We start from the raw sequence: 24436 nt of genomic DNA, 5'->3' as shown, positions 1-24436 counted from the left end.
TCTTGGCAAATAGAGATGTTTATGTTATTGTGTCTACCCTCCTTGATTCAAAATGGGATGGCCAACATCATAGAAACACACCCTAGTTTAAGGGAATAATATTCAAAAACAAAACATCCCAAATGATTATAAAGTTTCATCAACACCTCCCTTATTGAAAACGTTAAAAGGTAGGATTTATGTAAGGACTGATGCTGCATTGGACTGTATGAGTTTCAGCTGCGTGTTCCCAATAAACTGGCAACTCAGTGTACGTATATGTTGTGTGTACAAATAGTTTTTGAGCGCCATCTGCTGGACAAATAGTGTTACAATTTATTAAGTAAAACATGTCTATTGATGAATGAATGTATCTGTCATGTATTTTACTCAATTATCCTCACTGATCTTTAATTTACATTTAACACAGATGGATTGATTAAAGGTAGAGCTGGCCATGGTCATTTAATTGAAATACCAATTTGAGTGTTCAAAAAACATTTCTGTTTCATTTGCAAAATAAATGAAGATTGAACAACATTTTAAATTAAATACCAGATTAACCTGGATTTAAATAAACAAAATATCAAATAATATTTGAGTCAACGGAAATCATGAGTCAGCAAGGGCAGACGATCAAGTGATTTGAAAGAGGAAAACCCCATGTTTGTACATGTTCTTTTTATTTTTACTCAATTCAAGTTCAGAGTTCAAGATTTCAAAAAGAAGTTCGAGCGTCGTACCAAATGTCAAACAAAATCATAAAAGACAGGTTATGATACAGACATTCAATACAGAAATTATGTCTTTTTCCTCATCTAAAACTAAAATATCCAGCTAAATGTTTCAACATGCTGAACAACATAAGCTAACAGCCATCTGGTGAACTCAAGACAAGAATTCACTGACACATGTTAACTATCTTGTTATTTTGTTAATACGTGTAATAATAAGACCTGTGATGGTTTCCTATTGTATGATGAAATGTGTTCCTGTAAAAAAACAAAAGAACACGATTTAGTCAGTCTTACCACATTCTGTAAAAAGAAGAAGTGCATGACGTGTAATCCCTCACAGTGGGTTTCCTTTTGTCCTTAACCAAACCAAAGTGCAATCACGATATCCTGCATCCTGAGGTGAGGTGCGTTCTGTCTGGGATTAACCTGCCAGGATGATGGAAGAAGAGCTGAATTACGTGACGGTGACTTTCAAGACTAAGGGTAATTCTGCTCATGGTGAGTCATGCATTTTGTTTTGACGCTGTACATATTCTGTCAGCCCAACTGCACCTAGGGCAGCGTTGGAAATAAAACTGTAATACTCACTGTAAGCACATCATTTGAGGGTACTGCACACAGTTTTCACTGTAGTATACTTGAAGCTAAAGGTACCATGAACAAAACAAATGTAATTGGATTTATTTAATAGATGCATTTGGAAACTTTTACATGCAAACATAATATGATCCACTGTTCTACACTGTACAACTTCATTTAAAACAACTTATATATAAACAGGACTTAATACATGTTTTACACTCAGTATACACAGCTCCATTATTGTATAGATTTATGATCTAAACTGAACTAAAGTATTAGTAAAATGAAATTAATCTCAGTGTGATCTCAAAGTTCTAATTTCCTTCAAACTCTTTTGCATTTTGCAGAGAAATCAAACGACATGGAAGCAATCTACGATGAGGTGAACACATTGGAGAAGAATGTGTTGGATGCAGATCCTGCAACACCAGGTCCGTTATGGATCTAAATAAATAAAAAATGACAATAATTTGTCATACATTTTTTTATGAATTGATCGTTTTTTCTGTTCTTTGTAGAAAAGGAAAATGAAGCTCAAAGATACACTCCGCTTCATCTGGTGGCAGCAGCTTTGGGGATACTTTGTTTCATCCTGGTGTCGGCCTTCATCGCCGTCAGAATCCACTGTAAGTTTGTCTACCTGATTACATGGTTTAGTTTAGTTAAAACAACAAGTGAATGCAAAGATAACAGTTTCCTCTCTTAATGCAGTCAACACAGTCATGTCAGAGCAGCACAGAGAAGGAAACAACTTGATGGCAGAGAATCTGCAGCTGGGGACAGAAATTACGGATTTAAAGAGACAGAGAGAAGAGCTGACCAGAGAGAGAGACCAACTCAACTGGACCCTCGGAGTCATCATGGAATATCAAGACCTCCCTGTGAAAACACTCTGCCCACAGAAAGGTAAACACATGGTGTCATTGGTGAAAGAGCTTAACTCAAGTTAAGAACATGTTTTAGATTTGTGCTTTACTTGAGTCACTTTTGCTCCAGTGCATCTCAAAGGGAAAACTTTTTACTCCATTGTTATTGTCTGACAGTTTAAGTTACTTTTTAGATTACAACTTTACAGAGAAAGCTATTTTAAGGAGACCCAATTATCCTTTTTGGTTATTTTTCCCTTTCCTGTATTGTGTTATGCACGGTTTTTTTCATGTAAAGGGTCTGCAAAATTACGTCCAGGGGTAGTTTCCCCCCCAAATACTCCCCACCCTACTGAAACGCCTCCATAAGATTCATTTATTTACTTCCGTAACATAATGACATCACTGTGTAACCCTCATGCTTTTATTGGCTAGCGCTCCAACACATTGTACATGATAGGCTAAGGGGCGGGACATCTCTAAGCAGCTACCCAATCAGAGCAGACTGGGCTCTGGTATCAGACAAAGGGTAAACAGAGGTGCTGCAGCACTGGCAGTATGAGAAAAGTAAAGACCTTTTTGAACATGAAAGCATGGTGACATGTCTCAATAGTGGCCCAAAATACAATTATGAACCTGAAATGAGCATCTCCTTTAAATGTCTGTAACTGAAGGATGTAATGCTCCTTTATGCCTTGAGAAAGGTCTCCTTAAAACCCCGTTGACTAATGTGTAAAATGCATTGTCACAAAGCTTAAAACAGGGACACAAAATATATTCCAGTTGGTTTTTAATTTAAAGTTAACTTTTTAGACAAACACTAAGTACTAGTTCAAAAACTTTATATAATCGTAAAACACTCACATGAAACATATTACATATTAGACAGACTGCACAATGTCTACTTTTAATTTCCCTTCATGGCTTGAGAAAAGTCTCATTCTAAAAACCTCTTGGCTAATGTGTAAAACACATCGTCGCGAAGCTCAACACAGGGATAAAGAGTTGTTTTCCAGCTGGTTTTTAGTTCAAAGTTACATTTTTAGACACACACAGTTCTAAGAGGATATCAATGCTACAAGCCTGAGGATTTTTGAAACAATATACTTCCCACCAATATATAAAGTTATTCAAATTAGCACAACTTTATTAATCTACAAGAGTCAAATGCAACACACACAAGAATGCAGTAATACTAATTCAAAACATCATATATAATCGTAAAACACTCACAGGAAACATAGTGTTTAGTTTACAGCGGCCTGTGACGGCCAATAATAATTTAAATGTCTTCCTCACTGTAAGCAGTTATGAAATACCTGTTTGTGAAAGGTTATTTGTATTCTTTATTGTTATAGAACCCACTGCTTTCTGCTCACTGGTGAGTTAGCCTATGAATGAGTGTTAAGCACATCAGGCTGGCAGCTGTATGGGCATTGCACTATGGTAGCTGTTATTTGCACATTGTTAATCATGAGCAATGCATCCTTACATTGCTTAACTGTGAGGTGTTATACAATTGTACTGTAGCTACTCTGGAGAGCTTTTAAAGGTACAAACATAAACGGCATGATGGGATGTGCAGTACCAAATATGTAAAGCACTTTTTTGTTAATGTATGATTTGCTGCATATAAGGAATAAAAAAAAAATCCTCTGTCGTACCATATTGAAGTATCATTATTTTTGCATCGTGTTGAATCGCATCGCATCGAATCGCATAATGTTGAATCAAATCGTATCGAACTGTATCGCAACAGGCGTGAATCGTATCGTATCGCATCGCCTGGTGTTTCAAATGTATCGTTAATGTATCGTATCGTGGCAACGTATCGAGATGCGCATCGCATCGGCCTCAGTGATGGAGATGCACATCCCTACAATACATACATAAGAAAAAAATTCCTCAGGCCAGCAGGCCACTTAGCAAGCCAGGCCATCGGGAAACCTCCCGGTCCTCCCGATGGCCAGTCCGGGCCTGGGCTCGGGGGATAGTTATCCAATCATCACTCAATGTTCTTTGTAAATCTGTGGAGTGATGAGGCCCGAGCCTAGACGCCAAACTCAAACTATATGCTGCTTATAATAAACATATTAAGAAACACGTGAGTTGTCTGACTGAAATGCTTTTATTTTGAGTGAAATAAGCTTTTTTAAGAAAGGGAAGGATGATACTTATTTTATATGTAGTAGAAAATGACTATGATTGTGATTGTGTTGTCTCTTGTCCAACAGTGTGTAAACCTTGCCTGGACGGCTGGGTGCCGTTTCAGTCAAACTGTTACCTGTTTAAAGCAGATACATACTACTCCAATTGGAAGACTTGGCAGGATAGCCGCTCGGATTGCCAACGCATGCGTGCAGATCTGGTGGTGATTGAGAGCCTCGAGGAACAGGCAAGAACGATTTGATTTAATTTATTATGTCATGCTCAAATAAAGCCAAAGAGCATCTCCATCTCTGTTTCATAGCCAGAAAATATACTGTGTGACAACTGCCAAAAAGATGATTGTTTAAGAATATATTATGCAGTAAACCATATAGTGTAAATATTGTGTTAATTTCTCTTAAATCCCACTCACAGTTGAATTCTGCATTTTAAACATTTAAAAATAAATCTCATTTATGTATTATTCCTTTCTGCTATCTTTTTTAATGTTCGTTTCTGTCTTTTAATGTGTATTGTTTTTCATTGTGATGTACATTTTATTGCATCTTTTTGTATGAAATGTGTTATCTAAATTATAGTCATATTTTATATGACACTTTTCTATATTGACAACTTTATCAAAACATCTAGGAATTCATCAATAACCACACAGAGGACTATCATAATGATGATAATCATGGATATTGGATCGGCTTGAGCAAGACGGGCAAGTGGACGTGGTTAGATGGACGCAACCTCACTGTGACGTAAGCACACACAAACACTCACGATCACTCAAAAGCTGCCACATGCAGACCAGGTTGGCAGCCGTTTCCCTCTGTGCTGCATTTTGAACTTTGTGTGACTGGGTTTTAGTGAAATATGACACACAGGGAAGATTATGCAACAATCGCCCGGTTTTTTAAAATGGCAGAAGGTGAAATGAGTAAAAAGCAGATGGAGAAACACCTTTCAACATGTCGGTCTCCTTCAGTAACACCAAAGACCAAACCTTGCCAGAGAAAGCAAGAGGGATGAAGAAACAAACGCAACACAGTATCAAAAGTAAAGGTGTGACACCTGAGGCAAATGTCCTAAGACATAAAATGCACATTTATTTTACTATACTTTACCAATTTGTATCTGTGTATTTCCAATATTCACTATTTGTTGCCATTAGATAATGTCAAATTTAAATATTTTCAAAATGTTCTCACAATAATGGATGTTTTGTCATAATGTCGTTGACAACCTGATTTCTATAACACCGTATACCTAAGAAACATAGCTTAAAATGATTTTGTTCATGTTTTTTTTGTTTTTTTTGAACGATACAAAGAGATATCCTAAATTCCCTCTATAAGAACGTTGTTTCTAGTATGTCAACAAATTCAAACTAGAATTTTGAAACCAATGTTTATATATCTAGACCAGTGGTTTTCAACTGGTGGGTCGCGTTGGACTGGAAGCAGGGCCGCCCCTGGCCAACTTGGGGCCCCAAGCGACATTGTGAGATGAGGCCCCCCCCCCAACCGACAGGAGTGAAAACATTTTTTTGGGAAACAAAGTAGGCTACTTTGCAAATATAATTCCTGTTTATTATTATTATTATTATTATCAACAGTTACTTTTTTATACAGTGAGGTGGGCGGGGCCCCCTACACAAGGCGGGGCCCCATGCAGCCTGCGTGATTGTCCTGTAGGGAGGGTCGGCCCTGACTGGAAGTACCGGAGACCATAAACGGTTTTGAAAACTTCTGTCACGTAGTGATCATCTTCTCAATAATATCTTTGCTGATGTTTTTTCGAGTCTTTTGGCCAATCAGAATCAAGATTGTTGCCGGAAGTCCCCACGGAGAATAACTTAGCGGTAGAACTATTCTTTATACATCCATGGTTACAACTTCAGATAGAAATCAACACACAATAAAATATGACCCCCGGTCTGATGACTGACAGGTCACAGAACAATGGGAGCTATCTACCCTTACCCACAATTTAAAGTAAGTCACACAGACTCTTTACTCTTCTCGCAGCAAGATGTGAAAAACAAAAATGGCATAACATATTATTAATATGTCGGGTAGCTAGTAATAGATTTATTTATTTTCTTCTCAGAGTGTACCAGAATGCATAGTTTATGTTAGTATTTCTAAAAATCTCCTGGGGGAGAATCCCCCCAGACCCCCCTGCTGGGGTTGGGTTTTCAGCATGCGTGCCTTTTTTATATAGTTCATCATCTCATTAAACCTTTTTTAAAAGCATACTTTAGTTCTGTGAAGGGATATAAGGGATATATGCACTGTAGGCTACTTCCCTTTTATTAATATTGTATGCTGAAAAGCGTATATTACAGCACAATTTTTTGTTGAATAGATTTGAGTGCTTCAAAATGTTGGGTCGCGATGTATTGACCAAGTAAAAAGTGGGTCCCGAGGCCCAGGGTCGGCTCTAGAACAAATCGAATGGGGGAGCAATCATTTACCAAGGGGGGGCACACACTGCCGTCAACAACCAACACACAAACACCAACGCAACTTCAATTTAAAAAAACATGCTGTAAAGTCTATTGTCTTTCACACACATTGCAGGGGTGTAGTGCTATTTTATAGCGCACCTATGACTTGTGCACACATGCACGGTTGTGGCACAACCACCAAAACAGAAACATATGGACATAGGCCACCATATAAAAAGTGTGCAAATGTATTTAGTATCCTATCCATGTGAACATGTTTTAGGTGGGGGTAGACCTAACCTCCTCTAGGAGGGTCTGGGGGCATGCTCCCCCGGGAAGATTATTTTTTAAATATTGAAGTTAAATGCATCAATCTGGTGCACTTTGAGAGCAAAATGAAGAGATCTATGGATAGCCTACATCTCTCAACATCCATATGAAACAGAACTGTACACAGATGTACTTTTTCTTTATCGATATTTTACTAATCACTCCCCTTTTAAACTGTATTATTGTGTTACTGTCCTATAGTATTTCATACCCGTTTTTTCATTTATTCTCTTATTTTTTAATAACTATAATGATCATATAAAGGTGTTCCTCGCAAATACTTGTTTACATAAATGGTGACCAAACCGTTTGAGACCCACTGAGATAACTTACACTAAAGTGAACTATCTAAACACTGAGAGAGTCCTTACCTCACTGAGCTGAGGTTATACGATCTTCTCAGTCTGACAGGAGAGGTTCTATTTCGTATAAGGCTTCACCCTCTAAGGCTATCGCTATTGGGTAATTCCACTGCACGTGTGCAGCACTGACAGACTTAATCCACGCCCACCTATGGGCCCCACCTACGGACTCACTTCCGTATAAATAGGAAGTAGTTCCAACAATCTGCTCCCACTTTTCTTCAGCACTCCGTTGCAGAAGCACTGTACAGGCACAAGCTCTTTTCAGAGCTGTTTACTAGAAAGCAAACATTTCCCCCTGGCCCCATCCTCCCTCTCCTCCGGACGGGGGAGACAGGGCGGGGCTCGGTGTTAGACGACTTATGAGTTACGACCGGCTGTGGCTGGCTCGCTCCAGGGAGGAAGCGGCTTTACACAGACGATACAGGTGAGTCCTGCCGGGGATTGGAGCACGCAAACGCGGCTCTCACTCCCCAGGTGTCGTGCACTCATTGTATCCGTCTTCCTCTGGCCCACAGACAGCGGAGAGCGAACACTCTCGCGGCTGCGGCCGGGGATGATTGGCTAGTCCAGGAGTCCTACTCTCTGGACCAAGCCCTTGATTATTGGATCCGAGTGGCGGGCAGCAGTCAGGCGACTCCTTCCCCTCCATTCACGGATCACCATGTGGTTCCCCCGGCCCCATCCTCCCTCTCCTCCGGACGGGTCAGACAGGGCGGGGCCCGGTGTCGGCTGACACTATCCGCCATCTCGGCTCTGCCGTATAGGCGGTATTTTCCAGGATGTCCCGGAGATCATCAGAAAGGCAGCCGCCTAATGAGATCTCCCCGTTCCCCCGGTTCAGGAGAGCTGTCCTCCGGATGACATAAGCGGTTGCCTCATAGCCTGTCGGTTATTAGGCAACAGGGCTTGCGGCACAAACCGGCTGTCTTTAAAACCTGGCGGTTGATTAGACAGCACGGACTTGTGCTGTCTTTCCTATGTCACAGATATGCCTCCACACACCTTTCATTCCTCAAGCGGGTTTGAGCGTGAACGCGCCTCAATGTCCGGTTTACGAGCCTTCTCCTAAACGGCGACATGATGAGAGCCGCTGTGCAATACAGCGTGTGGAGGTGCAAGAGCCGGCTGTAACCTGTCAGTCAGCAGGCACCAGGGCTCGTCGCGCAAGCCAGCTGTATTTAACCAGGCGGTTATTAGACAGCAGAGCTTGACGTTTAAACCTGATGCTCCTAACCTGTCGGTTAGCAGGCAGCACGGTTGTTTTCCTCTGTCCCAGATGTGCCTACTACCAGTGATGTACCTGAACGCGTTCAATGAACGATCGTACCTGAACGCGTTCAATGAACGATCGTTCATGAACGCGTTCATATTTTGGGCGAACGTGAACTGAACATACTGTATTTCCGCTAGATGAACGTAATTGAGAACGCGTTCATTCTCAGCGCTGTATAACGGCGTTCAAAAGTGCGTTCATTCTCAGCACTGTATTATAACGGCGTTCAAAAGTGTGCCAGATTTCATATGCCTTTCAGCCGAAAACCCAGTTAAAACACACCGTAAACAGGCTTCACAATAATGCGGAAAACCACCCAATCTGGCAACAGCAAGCTGCCTGTGACGCGTACGCGCCTGTCACCCCTGGCTGTCGCACTAAAATATAAATATACTAAATATATCAGACTCCTCACAACAAACAATGTGGAACCGCGGAACCGGCGAGTATTGAATGAATGAATGAATTAGTATGGACGAAGCCGAGAGCAGCTGCAGCAGCACTCGCTCAGAGTGAGACTCTACGGCAGGGGTGGGGAACCTCCGGCCTCCGGCCGTATACGGCCCGCGAGACAATTTTGTACGGCCCTCGAGGTAATTTATAAACACACGCAAAAAATAAAAAAATGAAAGAAATCTAGACCGCAAACAAATTAAACAAGCGAGTGCCTGTTTTTCCTGGCCAAGGTTACGGTCCTTGAACACAACACGAGCCTAACGTGTCATCACGTGGTATATGTCTCGACTGACAGGGGTGCAGTTCTGACGGAGAGCACCAGAACGCCACTCCAGCACTTCAGAAATTGCAGTACCGATAAGTCCATACACATGCCGCAGTTTCTGCGTGTCTGTGTCTTTAGTTGAAAGCCCAGTGGCGATCTGCTCATCTGTCATACTGATCAGACAGTCAATAACTGTGTTGTTATCATTAGCATCTGGTTAGCTAGCTATGCTAACGAATATAAGAAGCTTTGTCTACAACCAGTGAGGTAAAGGCACATCTTTATATGATCATTATAAAAAAAATAAGAGAATAAAGTAAACAGGTATAAAATACTATATGATAGTTATTAATAAAGAAGAATACAGTTTGAAAGGGGAGTGATTTGTCAAATATCCATAAATTAAAAGAAAATCTGCTTCCAGTTGTGTTTGGGTGTTGAGAGATGTGTCCATAGATCTCCTAATGTTGCTCTCAAAGTGCAACACATCTTCCCAGGGGAGCATGCCCCCCGGACCCCCCTAGAGGAGGTTAGGTCCCCCCCACTTAAACCATGTTCACATGGATAGGAAACTAAATACATTTGCACACATCTTGTGTCCATAAATTATCTTTCTGTGTTGGTGGTCACGCCACACCCTGCACGTGCATGCATACGCGAGTCATGGTGAGATATCTGGATTAAGAGGTTGCTTTTTCTTTGCACAGCATGAAATGAATGAGCTGTGATTTTAGTTTTTTTAAGCAGAGGTCAATAACTTGTACGGCCCTCTGAGGATATTGTAAACATTGAAATGGCCCATTAACATCGTACAGGAGACAAATAATAGCTCGCAGCAACGTATTGAAAAAATAACTATGAACTATAAATTAGTTCATTTTTGAAACCATGAACTTTAGTTCAACATTTTGAATTATGAACTATGAACTGAACTAGTTCATTTTAAAATGTGTGAACTGTGAACTGAACTAGTTCATGTAGAAAGTGAACTTTCCCAACACTGCCTACTACACACGGTCGTAATGAGCCCAGGGCTGTTATTACGCACTGTGTGAATAGCACTGCACACACCTCCGCTCATTCCTCAGCAGGTTTGAGCGTGAACGTGCCTCAATGTCCAGTTTACGAGCCTTCTCCTAAACAGAGACGGGATGAGAGCTGGTGTGAGATGCAGCGTGTGGAGGCCCCCTTGCAGCTTTTCGGTCCGGGCCCCTCTTGGGTTGCTTCACGGGCAACGGCGGCGAGGGCTCTGACGTGGCTCGTCACCACGACAACCACAGCACATCCAGAGCATGTCGCGTGCTCTCAGAATATTACTCAGAATGGCGACGCATGTGTTCGATGGACAGATAAATAATAATAATAAGCAGCAAGGCCCCTAACCTGTCGGTTATAGGCAGCATGGCTCGCTGCATAAATCGGCTGTCTTTAAAACCTATTGGTTGTTTAGGCAGCTCGGTTTTTCTCCTCTGTCCCAAACCTACCTCCTACACACGGTCGTAATGAGCCCACGAGTGCCATTATTACAGTGAGGACAGCACTGCACACAGCTCCACTCATCCCTTAGGGGTGTTGAGCGTGAACGCACCTCAGTGTCCAGTTTAACACTGTAAGCAATTGCTGTTATTTTACAGCCAATTTTCAACACTAATCTACTGGCAGCCCCCTAACCAGAATGTTACTGTGAATTATTTAATTTTTTACAGTAATAAACTGAAATTGTCCAACAGTATGAATACTGTATAATTTCGGTGTATTGCTGGCGTCTCTGCTGCCAGTATTTTACTGTTAATTGAAAAAATACAGCAGTATGCTGTATTTTATTTTTACAGTAAGAGGCTGTGAAGTCATTTCACAGTATGAGTACTGTGGTATTGCAGTGAAGTGCAGGTGTCTGTGAAGAGACTGCCGGCGCTTTACTGTTGTTTGACAGGAAAATGTGTTACAGTGGACATAATGAGAGAGTGTGAAATGCAGCGTCTGGAGGGCTCTGGCGTGGCTCGTCACCATGACAACCACAGCACATCCAGAGCAGGTTGGCGCGCTGAGTGGCGGCGCGTGTGTTCAATGGACAGATGGAAGATAATATGCAGCAAGGCTCCCCAGTTGAGCCGGCTGCCAATAGCCTATTGGTTATTGACAGCATGGCTCGCTGCCTAAGCCGGCTGGGTTTTTTAACTTATCGGTTAATAAAACAGCAGGGCTTACTATTCAATCCGTCTACCTTTAAACTTGTTGGGTTTAGGCAGCACGGATTTTTTCTCTGTCTCAGACGTACCTCCTACCCACGGTCGTAATAAGCCCACGGAGGGGCATTATTACGCCTCGTGTGGACAGCACTGCACACACCTCCGCTCATCCCTTAGTGGTGTTGAGCGCGAATGCGCGGTTTACGAGTCTTCTCCTAAACGGCGACATATTGAGAGCCTGTGTGAAATGCAGCGTGTGGAGGGCTCTGGCGTGGTTTGCCACCAACCACAGCACATCCAGAGAATGTACACCCGGCGCTATCAGAGTACTGGATGGTACTCAGGGTGGCGGATGGGCAGAGGATAGTCTCTGCAGGTCGCCTCTCCCCCCCGCAGTTCTACGGGATACAGGGAACCCTGTTATACCAGGAACAGTGTCTCGCGCTCCGTGCAGAGCGGCAGGAACTCTTGTTAAAAGAAAGCTTTTTTTCCAGGGTTCCTCATGGGGAAGAAAATCAGGGTTTTTTTACTCCCGGTATTTTCTGGTCCCGAAGGAGACGGGGCGGGGGGAATGAGACCCATCCTCGATATGTCAGTGTCCAACAAGGGAATGGCCTTTTCCCATGCTGACGATCAAACAGGTTCTGGAGTGTGTCACCAGGGAGGTTCACATCCATAATCCTGAAGGATGCAGTCCTCCACGTAACCATCATCCCGAAACACAGCAATTTCCTGCGTTTCTCATTCCTGGCTCCACTCACTTTTTCAAAGTGGGTGGAGACGGCTGGAGCAGCTACTCAGAATGGGGATGAGAGTGTTTTACCTGGACGACCGGCTGTGGCTGGCTCGCTCCAGGAAGGGAGGAAGCGGCTTACAGACGATACAGTTCGTATCTCATCTGTCAAACCTGGGTTTCATTATCAACTGGAAGAAGAGCTGTCCTCGTCCCTCCCAGGTTATCTTTTTAACTGGGAGTGGAATTGAACTCAGCCCGCATGAGAGCGCGACTCTCACAGCGGAGAGGGGAGGAAGTGACAGCTCTCCTCCGGCGCGTCACACCCCGCGGGGCGGTGACAGCCCTCTCCGTGATGCAGCTGTTAGACATGATATCAGCGGGTCACGTGGTGATTCCCCTGGGTCTCCTTCATAGTGAGGAGACTCCAGGTGGTTTGTTCGCCTGTGCATCGACCCCGTGCGTCAGAGGAGACGCATGGTGTACATTCCTCCTTCCGTGGTTTTGGATTTGACCTACTGGACAAATCTCCACGTCCTGTCAGTGGGGGTGCCCCTGAGCAGAGTGACGTCACACACCGCAGTGTTCATAGACGCATCTCTCGCAGGCTGAGGAACGTGCATGTCGCAGGCAGTGGGGGGACAGTGGCTGGCTCACATGTCTCTCCATATAAACGTGCTGGAATTACTCTCCGTATGGAAAGTGCTCCAGCACTTCGTCCCGTTGCTGTACAATCAACATGTGTTGATTCAAACAGACAACAAAGCAGCGGCGGCCTACATAAATCGCCAGGGAGGTGTTCGGTCAGCGCAGCTGCTGAACACACATACTACACAGCCAAATGGACAGCGTTCCGTGTGGTGTGCAGGGAAAAGCCTGGACCCCGCTGGGCCCCCTGCCTCGTGCTGTCGTTCCTCCAGCTGTTGCTGGACAGGAATTGGCTTATAGCACGGTAAAAACATATGCTGCTGCCATTTCATCTTGCCACGTAGGTTTGGGGTCAGCACGGTGTTTAGTCACCCTCTGACAAAATGTTTTCTACGGGGAGCACAGAGACTCAGACATGTGTCACGTGCTTTAGCGCCTCAATGGGATTTGGCTGTAGTGCTGCGCGCACTAAGTAAAGCTCCTTTTGAACCATTAGATCAGGTTCCCCTGAAGTTTCTGAGGGCCAAAATAGCTCTGCTCTTGGCTCTGACATCAGCTAAAAGGGTGAGTGATTTGTCTGCTCTCTCTGTGGCTCCGTCATGTCTCCAGATCCAAGGAGATGGCAGCTCAGCTGTTTTGCGCCCGAACCCGGCTTTTATGCCAAAGGTGATCACAAGCTCTTTTAGATAGAGAGTGATAACGTTGGATGGCTTCTTTCCTCCTCCTCACACATCAGAGGAGGAAGCCATATCTCATCTCCTCCGTCCTGTGCGCGCGATGTCATGCTATATTGCACGCACGGCTGCTTTACGCAGCTCGTCTGTTTGTGCATTACAGAGAGCGCTCAATAGGGCAGCCTCTGTCGGCACAGCGCCTGTCACACGGGCTGGGTGAGGCTGTGTCACAGGCGTATTTCTCCTCTGGGTTGGATCCTCCGGAGAACATCAAAGCGCACGGCACCAGAGGAATTTCCTCCTCCACGGCGTTGCACGGAGGAATGACAGTGGAAGACATTTGCACTGCTGCATCTTGGTCTTCCCCCTGATCTTTTATTCGTGTTTATTTTGAGGGATGTCTCCCATTCCTCCCTGACACACTCAGTACTGAGTGTCCTGTCAGAGTGAGTAATGTCGGGGACTCAACTGCGTGCCCCCTCTCCTGCCTGTCGGCATTTAGAGAGCTGCCCTTTTCCCCCTCTTTGATCGTTTTAACAAGTGGGACTTTGGTCTCTACTTTTTACAGGGAGCCTATTTAGCTATACCTTCTTTCCCGTATGGAGAATATTCATTTTTTAAATGCTATATTCCCTGGGAATGTGATGCTCCATTTACGCACGGTTATTAATTGAGTAGGTGTGTGTCTGTGCTTCTGGTAACGGACGGACCAGTGGGGCGTGGACTACATCCTGCTTAGAGGGCGAAGCCTTATACGAAATAGAACTGGGGTTACGTACTGTAACCCAGCTTGAGTATAGGTGCAGCCCTCTAAGGTTCGGGCCCCACTGACTCCGCGAATAGCTGAAGAAAAGCTGTTTGTGTGGGAGCAGATTGTAGGGACTACTTCCTATTTATACGGAACTGAGTCCGTGGGTGGGGCCCATAGGTGGGCGTGGATTAAGTCTGTCAGTGCTGCACACATGCAGTGGGATTACCCAATAGCGATAGCCTTAGAGGGCTGCGCCTATACTCATAGAAGCTGGGTTACAGTACGTAACCCCAGACTCTCCTTCACCTTGGTGTAGAAACAGCTCTTTATATCCGTTAGCATAGCTAGCTAACCAGATGCTAACAACAACAGTCCACGTTACCACTCGCGCACTCACAAAATGTGCTCGTGCCCAGGGCCGGATTAACCATATGGGCAACCTGGGCAAGTGCCCAGGGGCCCTTGAGCAAAGAGGGCCCTCAGTGACAAGATTAAAAAAAAATATATATTTTTTTTTTTCGGGCACAACCTCACTCATCATACATTGTTTTTAAATGACACTCACTCTTCGCTATAAATAACACAGCTTTTCTATAGGGTCAAATTAATATATTTTCTAAACCGTCTCTGTACTGTAGGTCTCACTATGTATGCGCTCAAATGTATTACTACGCGGCGGCAGTGTATAGCCGAATCACAGCCCCACCCTCACTCATGTCATATTTTGTCACGTGAGCAGAAAAAATGGATGGTGCCGGTAGCCAAACACCCAGCGGGGCTGCGAAAAAAGAAAAAGAAAGAAAAAGAAGAGAGAGTGGCGGCTGCATTAAAAAATGTGCCAACAATAAATAGCTTTTTCAAAAAAGCAAAAAGTGACGAAATAGGCCAGCAACAACCACAAGGAACAGTGGCGGCGGTCACGGAGGATGTTGTTGAGCTAGCGAGCAATGTTAGCCTTGAACCTAGCATGCTAACGCAGCAGCGAGTAGAAGAGGAAGATAAAGATGAAGACGAGCCTGACGAGGACGTCACAGAGCAGGGTGAAGGTTCGAGTTCATCGGAAGTTCCCTGTGTCTCTCAGGACCCTGCACAATGGGGATTAATTGCAGGAAATGTCCGGGAGGAGACTTTGATGAAAGAGGTTTCATACTTTCATAATCGGGCAACGAAGTATCCAGCATCTCGGAGGGAGACCGATGCTAGCGGCCGGACACGCTCACTGACCAATGATATGCTGACCAGACAGCTTCACAATGGAGAAATCGTTCAACGCGATTGGATTATTTATTCTCCATCTACCGGAGCAATTTATTGTTTTGCCTGCAAACTTGTATCCACTCACAGCCACAGTAATGCATTTGTTCTCGGCTTTAGTGATTGGAAGCATCCCGAGAGGATAACGGATACTGATCACTTAGTTGAGCAACCACACCATTTCACTACATATTATACTTTTGTAACTCTCAATGTTTGTAACTAATAAAACTCCTCGTGTACGTGTACAGCCAGCCAGTCATATTTTGGCATTAAGTCGGGTGCTACTCTGAGGTTTTGAGTGATATTACCTAGGTATTCCTGAGCCATACACTGTCTTGGAATCTTATCCATTGTATTTTGTCTTGTGATGTTTGACTAAAAGGGCAAAAGGCTAGACCTACTTTGGTTGAACTATGTGGCTGCGTCCCTGCTTTTGACAAATAGGTGTGCGATTTGACATGCCAGATTGACTGAAAATTCTAAATATTGGTCATGTTGGTAGGATTGGGTAGGCGTGGTGTTACTTGTTGGGTTGGGGGGGCCCATGAGCGCTCAGTGCCCAGGGGCCCCTGCAGGTACTAATCCGGCCCTGCTCGTGCCACACACATACAGAGCCGAGCTTGAATGAAACACAGAGACCCAGAAGTAGGCTACTTGTACTGTACATCATATTATTTTCGATGGCGTTACTGTATAATCAGTGTAACAGATGAACAGATCGCCACTGAGCTTTCATCTAAACACACAGCCACGTAATGATAACAAAACAAAAGTCGGGGGTCATTGGTCAAGCAACCCACCAATCAGAGAGCAGCAGTGAGCACACCTCAGGCTGTGTTTTATATTTGTATTATTTATTTCTGACGTATTTCACACAAAAAACCTTTAGTGGAAACATTTTCACTTATATGATTAAAAAAAACGGCAAAGTGGCAAGGCTTGCCCACCCTGCGTTGGGGGGGCACAGTGACTCATTTGGGGGGGGCATGGCCCGCGAATGACCCCCCATGACGCCGACCCTGCCGAGGCCTGACCAGTTGAGAACCACTGATCTAGACCATAGTTCCAGTTCCAGATGGCCCACTCCCCCAAATCAAGTGGCTCAATGGGAATTGGGGGTGAGGGCTAGGTCAGTTATATATATAGTAAGATAGTGCCTAATCTTGTTGTTCAAATTTCAGTAAACCTGACGGCCATGAAAGCGAACAAATGTATTTGCAAAAACATCTGTCACATAGATTGATTCCATGATCTTTTTTCCTTCACCAGGTTCTGGAAACCACAAGATGGCTGCAACAGAGGGAATTGTGTTTTGAGTCAGCAGAGAGCAGATCCTCCGGCCAACTGGTGCGGAAAGAGCTGCTCAATCAAGAACCGCTGGATCTGTGAAACAAGAGCTTTGATCAAACAAGATTAGGCTTTGGCTATATCATCCAAATGGGTTATTTAACATGTAATACTTCTTCTTTATGTCTTCCTCTCAAAGCTGTCTCATAGTGTTTCTCCTGTTTGAGTTGTTGTACTTTGTGTAATTCATTGCCAGTTATACAAATGCTGCAGAGTACTCCATTACCTTTGAGATATGGCTATCCTGGCTCCAAAATGGTGGAATGAGCTCCCCATTGACATCAGGACAGCAGAAAGCTTACACACCTTCCGGCGCAGACTGAAAACTCATCTCTTTCGACTCCACCTCGAGCGATAGAATTACTAACAAAGAACTGCTAACAGAGCACTTATATACTAATAAAGGACTGTCTTATCTATAGCCAGTTGAGTAGCACTTGAAATACTTGGCTCTATGAAACCTGATGTACTTATATGATTCTGTTTTCTTCAAGGTTGTGTCTTCCTGGTCGAATGTACGTATTGTAAGTCACTTTGGATAAAAGCGTCGTGATTTCACGTTGTTCTTAAGTAAAAGTACAAAAGTAATAGCAACAAAATATACTTAAAGTACAGAAAGTAAAGTAACTCATTCTGCACAATGACCCGTTTCAGAATAATATAGTACAGAAGTTTTATCTGCTAAATGTACTTCAAGTATCAAATGTAAAAGTACTTGTTGCAGAATGAATCTTCTCTCAGTATTTTATTTGTAGGGTTATTATGTTATCCTGTTTTTATACATTTAAGAGTATTTTACTGTTGTAGTTTGTCAGTACTGCATCATAAATATATCATGTGTTTTATGCGTTCAAAGTAACTGGGAGTGATACAATAAATGTAGCGGTGTAAAACGTATGTTATTCATCTTTCAAATGAAGTGGAGTATACGTACTGTATAAAGTAGCATGTGATGGAAATACCTAATTAAAGTACAAATATGTCCAAAAAGTACTTATGTACAATACTTATGTACAATACTTGTGTATAACATACTGACTTTTGTGATGTCAACCACTGATTCTGAGCAATCATATGTATGTAGTCCGTAGAAACAAATGGTGTTTGGGCAGAGTGTTCGACAGACAGGGGAGGAAAGGCCGACAAATTGTTGACAACATCAAAAAAGCAGAATATTGCAAGCCTTTTTTTAGCATGGTGACAATAAGTGATTTCATCTTATCAATGATGTGTATTGTAACCCTGATTATCAGTAACAATAACCAGATGATGAACCCGACAGGTTAAAAAGTGAACTTCAGTAAGAGATACAGTTGAAATGTGTCAACTTCCTGTATCGCAACAGTGTGTACATTTGGTTGTTACAGCAGCAGAGGTACTTCTGAAAACACAGATTACTTCAATAGGGACATCTTGTGTAATTAATGCCCGCAAAGCTGAAGCTCCAACCTCTCTGTTTGAGGTAGTCATACAACGGATAGGTTGCAATAAACAGAGTGAAACTTTGTTTATCTTTTGTTTGAAAATGTTTTCAGTCACACACTCAATCTCATTCTCTGAACCATACGCTGATCTTTGACTTTGAAGGATGGAGGAAGAAATCGAGTATTCTACCATTGTTTTTGGAGATGTACGGGCAGCTCCAAAAGGTAAGGGACTGTTGCTCTATTCAAAGTGTAGACTTTTTAATATCTATTTAAGGGTTCTGTGTGGGAGAATCAAACTGTTCTAGTCACATACATAAGTTGTTTTCACTCGTTTGCAAGATTTCAAAAGCTCTGTGAATGACCACAAAGTTTGAAATGTAAAGTAATGTCACTTCTATGATGCACATTATCGTACATACAAGTTTAATTTACTTTTATCAACACCACAATTTCAAGTAATTGGTTTTCTCCATAGTGTTGCTGCAGGAATTTGTAAGTGAAACAAGCACCAAAGCAGCAAATGCATCTTCCGGAAGTTGTTAAATCTCTTTAAACAATCGACAAAAAGCATCACACAGGTGTCCAAATGAGATACACAGTCTAGGGCACATCAGTAGCGTAGGCAGAAATGTACTTTAGGGTGGGCCTGTAAAAAATAGGGTGGGCCAGATTTTTCTTCTGCGCATCAGAAGCTAACAACAATCACCGCCAGTACCCGTGGCAGATTACTTTTAGAATACTTTTGGAATACCTTCTTTTTCCATAACAGATGTATGTTTTAGTGAACAGGAGACACGTATTTTACTGTTTTAATGGCTTATCAAGAGCACAAACACAACATCTTGGTGTCATTCTGGACAGCTCTCTCATCTGCACCCCACATACAAAACATCACCCGGACTGCATTCTTTGTACTGTCTTAAAACCTTTCCTTAGACTATGTTATGAATTGTAACGTGCTTTGAAAGGCGCCCCTAAATAGAATGAATTATCATTATTATTTATTATTATTATCTGAAACGATGTAATAACTTTAAAAACTGTTTCCAGTTACTTGCCCCATGCATTCAGCAGCAGCAGGCCATTCACTTTGATTTTATCCCGTTATAAATGTCATCATTTCGACAATAAAGAAATGCTACATAAACGTTATCTTGCACATTAATTAATCTAACCATCTCCGTTTCTAACTTTCAATATATTTTAAAAGAGATATCTCTCTCTCTTATCTGCGTGCGGGGGCTGGGTTTAGTGAAAAGTAATGTACACAACACAATAGACAGAATAAAATATAGAATGAATTGAATGATGAATAAACAGTGAGGGGTACGTATGAATACACTAGATATACACAGCAGCCTGTGAGCATTATGAACAGTGTGAATATGCTAGGATGTATAAAGTATCAAAACGGTAAGCAGTGCAAGTATAGTATAACATATATAGATATTAATTTCATGATGATAAACATTGTGGAACAATGACGGTGTCCACACAGCAGCTTTGAAAAAATCTTGTAATAAGATTACTCGTTTTTCAAATACCGCCAGCTGAATACACTTGTTTTTTGTATTCTGATTACGTAACGCCATTAGGCCTACATGTATTCCGTTACAACCCAACCCTGTGTATATCTCTCCGGACTGTCCACCAGCAGATGAAAAACACCCACCTCTCCGCCTCTTCCAAGGGACGAGGGAACCGTGCGGCAGAGCTTCCGTTAACATTTGTTTTTCTTCTGACAGCCCAGCAGCAGGAGAGGAGAGGGAAACGTGGGGAGAGGGAGGCGGCGCTATTTAATCGTTATCAGAAAATGATCGTATAGATCGCTGCTAGATGAGGGCAGTGGGGGCTCTTCTTGGAGTCTGGCTTTTAAAAAAAAAACAAAGTTCATTAGTGAACTTTGAGCCATCATTTATTTTGCAGGCAGCTCTCTGCCTCTCTCACGTTATTGTGCCATAATTTTTTCACCATAATGTGTTCGGTTCAGAGGACAAAACACATACAACATTAATTAAACTCGATATTTGTTCACTTGAATTTCACTTTGAATGCTTGGATATTCTCAATGGGTGAATACATATTTTTATTATAACAATTTTTTTTAAATAACGCTTGGAATGGACATTGACGTCAATTATCAACAGAAAGTGCTTTACTTTACCATTAGCCTATTAACACAAGACATGTTAATGTATCGGAGTGAAGAATCATTCATATTAATCCAGTTGTTTCTTTGTGTCCTCGTGTTGTTATTCTGCTGTCCAGAAAGAAAAGAGGACCCAACTATTAATTCCGAAGTAAAACCTTCGGGGTCTGCTTCTACTGTACCAAGTGAGCAATAAAAACAGTTTTTATTTCATCACTAAAGTTTTACAACCTCATAAACGAAAACATATTATTTACTTGTTTGTAAAGTAAGACTTAACACTTGATAATGAAAGAAAGCTACATTTGTCCTGTAACATTTTGTAATTGAAACATGGATGTTCTTCTGTATCAAATCAATTTGCTAAATTAAAAGTGCCTAAAATACATCAATAATCTTTAATATGTCCTGTATGGTTATAGACGTTAACATAAGGGATTTGTTTTGTGCTCGTAAATGTCGATCATTTAATCTGAAGAAAAAGAGACAACAGTGTATTACAAAATGACAAATGTATTTTCTGTGCACCCATCATCACGTTGATATCACTTGGTTATAATTACAACTGTGATTGAAGTATGATTTGTCTCATTACAAGCAGATGGTGAAGCAGCTGCATGCTCTCACTCTCACTTGCTGGCGGTGTGTTTGGGGATACTGTGTTTCCTCTTGATGGCGAGCATCAGTGCCATCGTCTACTGTGAGTTAACACACAGAGGAACTCTCAATAAATAATAACGGCAGCTTTAATATATTTTAGGCCAGCTGAGTCCGTGTGGGTTGGTATTGCTATTTCATGTGAGTTCAGATTTCTCAGATTTGTGCCTGCTGTTGTTTAAATATCAGTCATCAATTTTATTTTCGTTATGATTGTTCAGTTAGATCTAATACATGTTTTTTCCACATATGTAATATGTATGTATATTATTATGATTATTTATTGTATAATATTACAGTATACAGTATTCATTATATTTAAATATATATTTTACGTTTCTTATGCCTGCATTTTACTTGCTCCATTGTGTCTCTTGGACTGTTTTATTTATTTATTTATGTTATAAAGGTATGTTGCCTTGTTGTACGAGACTATTAGACGTTCATTGACAAAAACTGAACTGGTTAACGTGGATATGACAATACAACTTTAGAGTGTTTTCTCTGTTTTAATATGATCTTCAAAGACTATACAAGATGGAAAGTAAGTTTGGTAGAAAATCAGTCTACAAAAACAATGTATGGAAAATAAGGCTTCTCTTATAACAGGGAATGTGCCACAGAGTGTTTGATGTGTACTTCTCATTCTCATTCTCGCCACAGTCAGTGTGTTGATGACAAAGCAGAAATCAAACATCAGCGTCCTCAAGGCAGAAAATGAGCAGCTGATAACGGAGAGAAACCTCTTGGAGCGAGAGACGGAGCAGCTGAGCAGAGTCACTGACAACCTGAACTGGACGCTGTCAATCATCCTGAGGTTTGACACCTTCCGCGTTCACGACTACTGCCCAGATAAAAGTAGGTGCATCCTGCTATGTTGACACACCAATAGTTATTCATCTTAAAATACAAGCTTGTTTTTTCTGAATGTATCACAACATTCCCCTATGCATCTAAAGACAGTTGTTGACTTGAAGTTTTTACCAGCAACACATTTTGAGTTGGATAAAATAAAACTGTAAAATAAATTGCATCATTTGATTAGGTTGTCGAGTCAGCAGAGAGGTATTGCAAACACCTGTGGTTTATTCAAACTGAAACTGCAACAGAAAGCACATTCATTATCATTTTTGTGAGCATCATTTTCAATTTCTTTGTTTCTGTTTGTGTGTTTTTAAAAGAACAGATTTGAACTTATCCTTTTTTTCATGAATGCAGAGTGTCAGCCGTGCCTGAAAGACTGGATTCAGTTTGAGGAGAAGTGCTACCTGTTTTACAATGAAGATCCTCCTTGGATGACAGCGCCAGCGAGCAAAAGGCATTGCAGAAACAAAGCTGCAGATCTGGTTGTTATCGATAGTCTGCATGAACAGGTGAGCTCTAACAGCATGCAGCCAAAGCTAATCAAGTTTTTATTTGTGTTTCAATTAAAATGTAGACATACCATGAACATTCAGACCTAGCAATATAACTTAAAACATACATTTACATCCAAAATGCAATGGGAGAAGTTGTAATCTATTACATTGTGCATGCGTCTGATGATCTCTCTCTGTACGACTTACAGGAATTCATCAGTAATCACACAAAGTATTACTACGACAGGTTTCATGGGTACTGGCTCGGGTTGGATAAAACGAATAACAAAGACTGGGGTTGGATTGATGGACGTAATGACACTCTAGGGTAAGAGAGGTTTATTTTCAATATACAAATGTTAGCCTAATGACCATTCACACTCATGACAAGAAACATGATGAGCCGTTAAGGTGTTTTTTAGAAACATATAAAAGGTTGTTCAGAAAAGCAAGGCAGTGCATCTGGTTTATCACCATGAGCTTTACACACACAATGTGCTTTGGTGTATAGTTGTGCATACATAGTCAGAAAAATGAAGATGTAAAATAAGAGCAACTATATAGAAATATTACAAAATATGTTAGAAACAAATCTCAATCAGTCAATCAATTGCATTCCAGAAACACTTTGTTGGTCTGAGACTTTTTAAAGCAAACATATCTTGTTCAGGCTTCAAAAATGTTTAATGATAAAAACAAATTTAATATACAAGCAGTTATAGGGGGATTGGTATGCATTGGTATTTTTACTTTTAATCTCTAATTACATTTTCCTGATTAAACTTACATACGTTTAGCTAATTACCATTTCCAATGCAGGACCTGTAACATTTCTATGGTGTTTATTAGTATTTTCACTTAAGTAAAGGTTCTATATACTTCCTCCTTGACTGGCAGTAATATAATTAAAGGTACTGATATCCATGTTGTGTGTTTGAAGGTACTGGATAGGGGAGAGCTTTGAGGATTCAGGCCAGTGTGCACTGATGATCCCTGGGAGGAATGTGACAGCCAGCTGGGATCCAGCAGACTGTGGGATGGAAAACAAATTCATCTGTGAGAGCGACGTCCTAGTTAAGGTCTAACTAGTTAATGCTGTGATGTGTGCAAGTAGCTTTTCATGTTGTTGGCAGAACTGCATTTTCCTAACTGTAGCATACCAATTTGGAAAAATAATGATTTAGTATGAAACCCGCACCACTGTTTGAAAAAGTGAGTATGTTTCTAAAATGTAGTTGATTAGCTTTAATGTTTGTGTAAACAGATATCTATGTTGACTGTCTGAACGTGAAACTACTAAACCTAGAGATCTTGATGACAAACCACAGTTGTAGACTCTCAAAGGAGACATCAAAGCCTGTATGTACTATCTTAACTCAGAAGGATAAGGTGGTTGGAACATGTGAACATTTGAAAGCTTTTGCAACTCATGTTTGTTCCTGCGGTCGTCTTGCTGCATGTTGTGCACTCTAAAGTTTCTGGTGTTACATGTCCCAAAAGTTTGTTGTTTTTTTTACATTGTTGTATATTTTGGTATTCAAGTTTGTTTTGTTACTTCTGTTGTATCAGTCGGTCTGTTGTATCCAACTGCTATTATTCTTCATTCAATTGCTACATATAGGTAATCATTTAAAGAATGCAGCTGAGTGTATCATGTAAAGATATGTTGTAAAAATATTTCACATCACAATGTCCTTCTCCTCTCAAACTTCCCTTTTCTATAATCAGGTGTAACTCAGATTTTATAAAGAAAAAAGGCTTAACGATTTTTGGTATTTTCTGGGTAT

At 41.7% G+C, this 24436-nt stretch overlaps 2 protein-coding genes across 4 annotated transcripts; both read left to right on the top strand.

Moving 5' to 3' along the window:
• Window positions 1-1070: 1070 nt before the first annotated feature.
• On the top strand, window positions 1071-18707 carry LOC117461326 (C-type lectin domain family 4 member C-like). The gene is made up of 7 exons (XM_034103144.2): window positions 1071-1214; window positions 1646-1729; window positions 1817-1924; window positions 2010-2204; window positions 4399-4559; window positions 4964-5079; window positions 16981-18707. The coding sequence occupies exons 1-7, from the start codon at window positions 1151-1153 to the stop codon at window positions 17126-17128; spliced, it is 876 nt and encodes a 291-aa protein (XP_033959035.1). The 5' UTR covers window positions 1071-1150; the 3' UTR covers window positions 17129-18707.
• Window positions 18496-24430, top strand: LOC117461212 (C-type lectin domain family 2 member B-like). 3 transcript variants are annotated; one of them, XM_034102997.2, is made up of 7 exons: window positions 18496-18707; window positions 20754-20819; window positions 21236-21334; window positions 21955-22149; window positions 22510-22664; window positions 22859-22977; window positions 23590-24430. In XM_034102997.2, the coding sequence occupies exons 1-7, from the start codon at window positions 18647-18649 to the stop codon at window positions 23732-23734; spliced, it is 840 nt and encodes a 279-aa protein (XP_033958888.1). In that variant the 5' UTR covers window positions 18496-18646; the 3' UTR covers window positions 23735-24430. The 3 variants fall into 3 exon arrangements, with proteins under 3 accessions (XP_033958888.1, XP_033958887.1, XP_033958889.1); XM_034102996.2 differs by having other exon boundaries at window positions 21233-21334; XM_034102998.2 differs by lacking the exons at window positions 20754-20819; window positions 21236-21334 and having other exon boundaries at window positions 18497-18707.
• Window positions 24431-24436: the final 6 nt, after the last annotated feature.

Source organism: Pseudochaenichthys georgianus, chromosome 16, assembly GCF_902827115.2.
Source record: "Pseudochaenichthys georgianus chromosome 16, fPseGeo1.2, whole genome shotgun sequence".
Classification (NCBI taxonomy): domain Eukaryota; kingdom Metazoa; phylum Chordata; class Actinopteri; order Perciformes; family Channichthyidae; genus Pseudochaenichthys; species Pseudochaenichthys georgianus.
The sequence above is the reverse complement of the archived record's forward strand: the minus strand, read 5'-3'. Positions and strand labels throughout refer to the sequence as shown.

Coding starts and splice junctions, on each gene's coding strand:
- LOC117461326 (XM_034103144.2), top strand. CDS start 1,151: ATGATGGAAGAAGAGCTGAATTACGTGACGGTGACTTTCAAGACTAAG. Junction 1,215..1,645: donor TAAGGGTAATTCTGCTCATG/GTGAGTCATGCA, acceptor TGCATTTTGCAG/AGAAATCAAACGACATGGAA. Junction 4,560..4,963: donor TTGAGAGCCTCGAGGAACAG/GCAAGAACGATT, acceptor CAAAACATCTAG/GAATTCATCAATAACCACAC.
- LOC117461212 (XM_034102996.2), top strand. CDS start 18,647: ATGGAGGAAGAAATCGAGTATTCTACCATTGTTTTTGGAGATGTACGG. Junction 21,335..21,954: donor CATCAGTGCCATCGTCTACT/GTGAGTTAACAC, acceptor TTCTCGCCACAG/TCAGTGTGTTGATGACAAAG. Junction 22,978..23,589: donor GGACGTAATGACACTCTAGG/GTAAGAGAGGTT, acceptor GTGTGTTTGAAG/GTACTGGATAGGGGAGAGCT.